Source organism: Schistocerca cancellata, chromosome 4, assembly GCF_023864275.1.
Source record: "Schistocerca cancellata isolate TAMUIC-IGC-003103 chromosome 4, iqSchCanc2.1, whole genome shotgun sequence".
Taxonomy (NCBI): domain Eukaryota; kingdom Metazoa; phylum Arthropoda; class Insecta; order Orthoptera; family Acrididae; genus Schistocerca; species Schistocerca cancellata.
The window spans coordinates 272,897,770-272,906,744 of record NC_064629.1 but is presented as its reverse complement, the minus strand read 5'-3'; the positions used below and the strand labels follow the sequence as shown (position 1 = coordinate 272,906,744).

Here is an 8,975-nt window from a genome sequence, read left to right as displayed (position 1 = left end):
CTGAACATGATTTTATGATAAATCACATTGAATAAAACATAACTGCACTCTTGTATGGAGTCAGTTGACAAGACTAGATCTGAGGAAGGCTTCACAGCTTGTGGTAATTAGTGGGTAAAAGTTGTCATATATTTTAGCATCAGTGGATGGTAACACAACCATCCTGAGGATGCAAGGAGGTGAACCAAAGAATCATGTGAGCCAAAATCATTACATTAACCATACAACAAGCTTACTTGCTCTGCACTGCTGTAATATAATAGTGACAGAAAACTGTTATTCAGTCAGATATAGTCATTGTCATATTTCACCACCTACTTCATGCTTCTAGGTTCCCAGAACATGAGGCAATGAGAGGAATTACGTTGACCAGCCGAGAAGCAGCCTGCCCCATGACTGCATCCAGCATCAACATGAAACCAATTAGCAAACCTTCAACTGTATACATGACAAAACTAAAGGGAGGAGAGTAAGTCTTTACTCAGTGCTGTACAAAACTAAAGCTTGTTATTGACCATTATGTGTGTTTTCTACTGAATTGGAGTAATATTAACACATCTTGATTGAAGTCTCTCTTATAATCTTAAATCTGAAATTATTTCTTTTAAGCAGTATCAGTAGGCTAGAAATCTTCTTTCACAAACATCTGTTGACAAAATAAACCCTTAGTAGTTAGAAATTTCACCAGAAAGACACAAGAAAGAATTTGTTTTTATAAACATTGTCAGACTAATTCATTATCAGAAATCACCAGCACTTTCTTTTGAAAAATGAAATGTGTGCAACTCATGCATCTCCTCTAAAGTAGAAATAAATATTAGTCTGCCTCCAAAGCTAATTTTTCAGTATGCCTCATATGGGGAGAACTTGTGTTAGGTTCCCTGTAAAACCTGTACCCAGCTTTGTAAAGTAATTTGGGTATTTACTTGAGTGAGAAGTAGTAGTTCCAAGGTCTGGGAAGATTTAAAAGGCTGGAAGAATAGTATGCTCACTTCACAAATTTTGTCTTAGAAGCACTTGACGAAGGTGAACATGTAACAGGCATATTCCTTGACTTTAGCAAAGCATTTGACACGGTAGACCACAAAATACTACTAAACAAAATGGAGGCACTAGGAATAAGGGGAACAGTAAATAATTGGTTTCAATTGTACTTGGAAAATAGGGTACAGTGTGTAGAGATCTCACAATCGAAGTTCAGCAGATTGACAAAACACATTTCCAAACCAGGACATATTAACATAGGAGTCCCTCAGGGAAATGTGTTAGGGCCAATACTCTTCCTAATATATATCAATGATTTTCCCCAGAGTGTCAAATACGGGGAAGCAATACTATTTGCAGATGATAGCAGCATCCTTATCAGTGATGAGTCACCAGACAAATTGAGAGATAAAGCTGAAGAAACTCTCGATCATGTATGCAAGTGGGTAGTAAGCAACAAATTAACCCTCAATATCAAAAAAACAAACAGTATTAATTTCCACATAAATAAAAAACATAATAGCATAGGCCTAAAAGTTAAAGATGAACTTATAGATCGTGTCACAAACACAAAATACCTAGGAATGCATGTTGACTCACAGCTTAACTGGACTGACCATATTGCAGCACCATCATCATCATCATCATCATCATCATTTAAGACTGATTATGCCTTTCAGCGTTCAGTCTGGAGCATAGCCCCCCTTATACAGTTCCTCCATGATCCCCTATTCAGTGCTAACATTGGTGCCTCTTCTGATGTTAAACCTATTACTTCAAAATCATTCTTAACCGAATCCAGGTACCTTCTCCTGGGTCTACCCCGACTCCTCCTACCCTCTACTGCTGAATCCATGATTCTCTTGGGTAACCTTGCTTCTCCCATGTGTGTAACATGACCCCACCATCTAAGCCTGTTTGCCCTGACTGCTACATCTATAGAGTTCATTCCCAGTTTTTCTTTGATTTCCTCATTGTGTAAACCCTCCTGCCATTGTTCCCATCTACTAGTACCTGCAATCATCCTAGCTACTTTCATATCCGTAACCTCAACCTTGTTGATAAGGTAACCTGAATCCACCCAGCTTTCGCTCCCATACAACGAAGTTGGCCGAAAGATTGAACGGTGCACAGATAACTTAGTCTTGGTACTGACTTCCTTCTTGCAGAAGAGAGTAGATCGTAGCTGAGCGCTCACTGCATTAGCTTTGCTACACCTCGCTTCCAGTTCTTTCACTATGTTGCCATCCTGTGAGAATATGCATCCTAAGTACTTGAAACCATCCACCTGTTCTAACTTTGTTCCTCCTATTTGGCACTCAATCCGTTTATATTTCTTTCCCACTGACATTACTTTCGTTTTGGAGATGCTAATCTTCATACCATAGTCCTTACATTTCTGATCTAGCTCTGAAATATTACTTTGCAAACTTTCAATCGAATCTGCCATCACAACTAAGTCATCCGCATATGCAAGACTGCTTATTTTGTGTTCACATATCTTAATCTTACCCAGCCAGTCTATTGTTTTCAACATATGATCCATAAATAATATGAACAACAGTGGAGACAGGTTACAGCCTTGTCTTACCCCTGAAACTACTCTGAACCATGAACTCAATTTACCGTCAACTCTAACTGCTGCCTGACTATCCATGTAAAGACCTTTAATTGCTTGCAAAAGTTTGCCTCCTATTCCATAATCTTGTAGAACAGACAATAACTTCCTCCTAGGAACCCGGTCATATGCCTTTTCTAGATCTATAAAGCATAGATACAATTCCCTGTTCCACTCATAACACTTCTCCATTATTTGCCGTAAGCTAAAGATCTGGTCCTGACAACCTCTAAGAGGCCTAAACCCACACTGATTTTCATCCAATTGGTCCTCAACTAATACCCGCACTTTCCTTTCAACAATACCTGCGAAGATTTTACCCACGACGCTGATTAAAGAGATACCTCTGTAGTTGTTACAATCTTTTCTGTTTCTATGTTTAAAGATTGGTGTGATTACTGCTTTTGTCCAGTCTGATGGAACCTGTCCCGACTCCCAGGCCATTTCAATTATCCTGTGTAGCCATTTAAGACCTGACATTCCACTGTATTTGATGAGTTCCGACTTAATTTCATCCACCCCAGTCGCTTTATTGCACTGCAATCTACTGACCATTTTTTCCACTTCCTCAAATGTGATCCTATTTCCATCATCATTCCTATCCCATTCTACCTCGAAATCTGAAACATTACTGATCGCATTTTCACCTACATTGAGCAACTCTTCAAAATATTCCCTCCATCTTCCCAAGGCATCCACAGGATTCACCAGCAGTTTTCCTGACCTGTCCAAAATACTTGTCATTTCCTTCTTACCTCCCTTTCAAAGACTGCTAATTACACTCCAGAATGGTTTTCCAGCAGCTTGACCCATAGTCTCCAACCTGTTTCCAAAGTCTTCCCACGATTTCTTCTTGGATGCTGCAATTATCTGTTTGGCTTTGTTTCTTTCTTCAACATAACTTTCTCTGTCTACCTGGGTTCTGGTATGTAGCCATTTTTGATACGCCTTCTTTTTCCTTTTACAGGCTGCCTTGACTGTATCATTCCACCAAGCTGTTTGCTTCATCCTACTTTTACACACTACTGTTCCAAGACATTCTTTAGCCACTTCTAGTACTGTGTCCCTGTACCTTGTCCATTCCTTTTCCAATGACTGTAATTGACTACATTCAACTAACTGGTACCTTTCTGAGATCGCTGTTATGTACTTGTGCCTGATTTCCTTATCCTGAAGTTTCTCCACTCTTATCCTCCTACATATGGACCTGACCTCCTGCACTTTTGGCCTCACAATCCCAATTTCACTGCAGATTAAATAATGATCAGTGTCATCAAAGAATCCCCTGAATACACGTGTGTCCCTCACAGCCTTCCTGAATTCCTGATCTGTTATTATATAGTCAATGACAGATCTGGTTCCCCTGCCTTCCCAAGTATACCGGTGAATGTTCTTATGTTTAAAAAAGGAGTTTGTGATTACTAAGCCCATACTGGCACAGAAATCCAAGAGTTGTTTCCTGTTCCTGTTGGCCTCCATATCCTCTCCAAATTTACCCATAACCTTTTCATACCCTTCTGTTCGATTTCCAATCCTGGCGTTAAAATCACCCATGAGCAGAACACTGTCCTTGTCCTTTACTCTAACAACTACATCACTGAGTGCCTCATAAAAACTATCCATCTTATCTTGATCTGTCCCTTCACAATGCAAATATACTGACACAATCCTAATTTTCTTGCTAGACACAGTCAAATCTATCCACATCAGTCGTTCGTTTACATACCTTATTGCAACTACGCTGGGTTCCATTTCTTTCCTGATGTAAAGCCCTACATCCCATTGTGCTATTCCTGCTTTGACGCCTGACAGGTAGACCTTGTATTCTCCCACTTCCTCTTCTTTCTCACCCCTTACCCGAATGTGACTAACAGCTAAAACATACAGCCCCATCTTACTTGCAGCCTCTGCCAGCTCTACCTTCTTCCCAGAGTAGCCCCCATTGATATTAATAGCTCCCCATCTCATTACCATTTGTTTGCCAAGTCGTATCTTAGGAGTCCCTGGTTTGTCAGTTAGAGGTGGGACTCCGTCACCTCCAAAGGTCCGAGGCATTTTGCTCTGATTATTGCCAGCATCATATTTAGAGTACCAGGGAAGCAGGTTGCTAGCCTTACTTGCCCCAAGTTCCATTGGGTTTTACCCCTAATGGCTGAGGGACTTATCGGTGGATTTGGTAGTCTTTGCCGTATGAGCACAAAGGTGACCACGACTCAGAATATGTCCGAGATGCCCAGCCTTATTCCAAAGTAACTGGTATCCCGACTGTCGGGACCACTTACTTGGCCACTCATACGTTGCCCGTGGTTCATGAACTAGGACATGACTACAGGAACCCACACCATGAACCACATATTGCAGCACTAGAAAAGAAAATTGCTACTGCTTGCTATGCACTCCGGATAATTATGTCAGTATATAATAGTTCATGTGCTAAGACTACATACTTTGCATATGTGCATTCAATAATTAGTTATGGCATAACCTTCTGGGGTACAAATGTGCAGAACGTACAAGCAATTTTCAAGCTGCAAAAGAGGGCTGTACGAATAATAACAAAAAGCAGCAAGAGAGCTCACTGTACTGATTTATTCAAAACCATGGGAATCTTGACAGTACCATGTGAATACATCTTTCAGACTGTGATATATATAAAGAAACACATTGACCAGTACACACAAAACAGATCTATACACCAACACTGGACTAGATCCTGCCACCATTTGAATCTCATACGAAAAAACAAAACAAAAACCCAAAATAGTTTATTATTTAATGGAATAAAAATGTATAATAGACTTCCAGAGGAGATCAAAGTTGAAACTGGAATACATGCCTTTAGGAAAGCTGCAAAAAGTTATTTAGCAGATAAATGTTACCATACTGTCAAAGAATACTGTAAATGACATGTGTTCACCTCAATTCATGCAAGAGTACCTTTGTAAATTTATATTTATCTGTAATTAAGATTGGTGTGTATTTGTTTTGTGTAATCCATGCAAGAATACATTTGTAAATTTATATTTATTTGTAACTAATATTGGTGTGTATTTGTTTTGTGTACAAACGATTAAGTTGCACCATAGAAATATGTACTACCAGAAGTACTATTATGTATATACTCATTCCATGTATACAGTTGACGACATCCACACAACACAAGTTGTCTACGGATGAATAAATAAATAAATAAATAAATAAAAAATCTCACACATGATTATGTTTGTTAATGAATACACCATTTAAATAGAAAACTTAAAAAGTCACACATTCATTTCACTGTTTTATCTACATTTAAGTATATTGAATGCATCTAATGATGTTGGAAACATTCAGTTCAGATTTTCTGGCATTAAGTTCATATAAAATTTATGTAAAGTTACATCTGTTTCAGAAATGGCTTGATGTTATTTATATTATTTTATGTTCATGACAAAAATTTTGACCCTATGTTACAATTTTTATTGTCATTTTCAGATGTTTGTCACAGTTCTCAGTCGTGCTCAAGGGATAACCTCAGCAGCATTATTAGCCAGACCTCGTAGCACACTACAGCTGCTTGAAGAAAATCAGGGAAGAATCAATTATGGGTCAGAAATGAAAGATTTTAAGGTATTTATTAGGACTTAACATTCAGTTTTAGATGGAATTTTAGTAGGAGAAAATATTTGAGAAACTAAGGTCTACTAAGTAAAAGTTTTCGATCATCTGTCTGTAATGGTATACATTGTTTGAGTCTGTATGAATCTGTCCCTCACTTTTCACTAAAGTGTTAATTTCATTAGTGGGTTTGAATTCTTTTTAAAGCCTAACTGCCGCTTCAAGAATGGTCATCATAGAATGAGATGTGGTAAATCAGCACATGCCTGCAAAAACAACTAATGTAATTTTTTTCTGGGCATTTTCAGAGCTTAAAATCCAAATATGGCTAGTGTAATACTGTAGTAATGTCATTCTTTGAGAACACCAGTGACAAAATAGAGCATTAGTTCTGATTCATGAGAAATTTTTAAATGCAATCAAAGATTCAAATAACCAGCTTGCAGCAGTACGTCTGTGATTCCATATTTTGTACAATGAAATTGAGCATTCAGATGGAAGAAATCACTGAGCTTCAATAGCTACCAGAAATGTTATTCATTATGGACCAACACTGGCACTGGAGATTTTTAATATATTTTATGTTTAAAAATTATACAGCCAAGATTCTATTTATTTACTTGTTGCACTAATGAAATGTAAAACAGGCTGGAAACTTTTGAGTAAATTAAAACAGAAAGTCATTCTAGACAGTGTTCAATATATATTTTTATTTGAAAATGAAACTTCCATATTATTTTAGAATGAGCAACATAGTGAATAGGTTTTGTATTTGCAGTTAGTATATAAAATTGATCATACATTTTCTGGAACCACATTGTTGTGATTAAATAATATTTAACCCACTGAATTGAGCAGTTTGAAATCAATAGCAAAGGTTCTATTTCTTATTGTAATGCAGTACTCTAGAAATTTTACCATGCAGTAATTAATACCACATTAAGTCAGTGACATTTGTATTCTAAATTACTGAAATGTGCTGATGCCTAATTTGATGTGCATTCACTTGGAAGGTATAAAGGTTACAGTTTCATGTGATGTTGATGTCATGGTAATTGGAGATGGTAACTCAATTGAAGGAAGAAACTATCCTGTCATTCACCAGAATCAATGGAGGTAGTCACAAGATACTGAAATTCAGATGGTTGCATACAGATTTGAAGTCCATGTCTACTGAGTGTAGATCGAGTGTTGTAATTACTGCAACACTTCAATGGGTAATTTACCTGTTGATGTAAACTTTTGTAGTAAGCAAGGTGTGTTACAAAATACCTTTGAATATTTAGTTAGTGACTTAAAATATGACAACAACTAATAATGATTATCAGTTAAATACATAATCCTTTAAATGGGTTTTTAAAATGATTGAAAGACAGATTGCAATTTTTTCTGTTAGTGGCTTCACAGTGATGATAACAACAACTTGGTAAAAAAAAGTCACTAAAAATAATGATGACCAAAGTCCTTCTACACTGAGGGGCCAAAAGTCATGGAATAGTGATATGCACATATGCAGGTGGTGGTAGTGTCACATAAACAAGATATAAAAGGGCAGTGCATTGGCAGATGGCAGAGCTGTCACTTGAACTCAGGTGATTCATGTGAAAAAGTGTTCAAAGTGATTATGCCCACATGACAGGAATTAAGAGACTTTGAACAGGGAATGGTGGTTGGAGCTAGATGCATGGGACGTTCCATATGGAAATCATTACTGAATTCAGTATTCCAAGATTTACAGTGTTAAGAGTGTGCAGAGAATGCCAAATTTCAGGCAACACCTCTCACCATATACAATGCAGTGACCAATGTCATTCACTTAATGACTGAGAGCATTGGTGTTTGCATAGAATTTTCAGCGCTAACAGACAAGCAACACTGAGTGAAATAACCACAGAAATCAGTATGAGATATACAATAAACATATCTGTTGAGACAGTGTGGTGAAATTTGGCATTAACAGGCTATGACAACAGACCGACATGAGTGCCTTTGCCAACAGCATGACATCATCTACAGCACCTCTCCTGGGCTCATGATCATATCAGCTGGACCCTAGATCACTGAAAAACTGTGGCCTGGTCAGATGAGTCCTGATTTCAGTTAGTAAGAGCTGATGATAGGGTTCGACGGTGGTGCAGACCCCATGAAGCCATGGACCCAAGTTGCCAACAAAACACTGTGCAAGCTGTTGATGGTTCCGTAATGGTGTGGGCTGTGTTTTCATGGAACAAACTGGGTCCTCTGATCCAGCTGAACTGAGCATTGACCATCTGAAGCCATTCATGGGTTTCATGTTCCCAGACAATGATAGAATTTTTGTGGGTGATAGTGCACCATATCACAGGGCCACAATTGTCACGACTAGTTTAAAGAACATTCTGGATAATTCAAGTGAATGTTTTGGTCAACTAGATCACATGAGTCCCATGGAACATTTATGGGACATTATCAAGGGGTTAGTTCCTGTAGAAAATCCTGCACTAGCAAGAGTAATAGAAGGCAGATTTCAGACTACCTAACAGATCAAAATGAAAATTTCTGTTCCGACATTGACAATGTTGAGTGTTTATGGAAAAAGTTCAAGGCAATCATAAAATGTGTTTTAGATAGGTATGTGCTGAGTAAAACTGTGAGGGACAGGAAAAACCCACCGTGGTTCAACAACAAAGTTAGGAAACTACTGCGAAAGCAAAGAGAGCTTCACTCCAAGCTTAAACACAGCCAAAACCTCTCAGACAAACAGAAGCTAAACAATGTCAAAATTAGCATAAGT

General features: G+C 38.0%; 1 protein-coding gene across 1 annotated transcript; it reads right to left on the bottom strand.

Moving 5' to 3' along the window:
• Nucleotides 1-817: 817 nt before the first annotated feature.
• Nucleotides 818-4,735, bottom strand: LOC126184095 (craniofacial development protein 2-like). The gene is made up of 2 exons (XM_049926456.1): nt 3,802-4,735; nt 818-900 (listed from the first exon to the last, which is right to left on the bottom strand). The coding sequence occupies exons 1-2, from the start codon at nt 4,733-4,735 to the stop codon at nt 818-820; spliced, it is 1,017 nt and encodes a 338-aa protein (XP_049782413.1).
• Nucleotides 4,736-8,975: the final 4,240 nt, after the last annotated feature.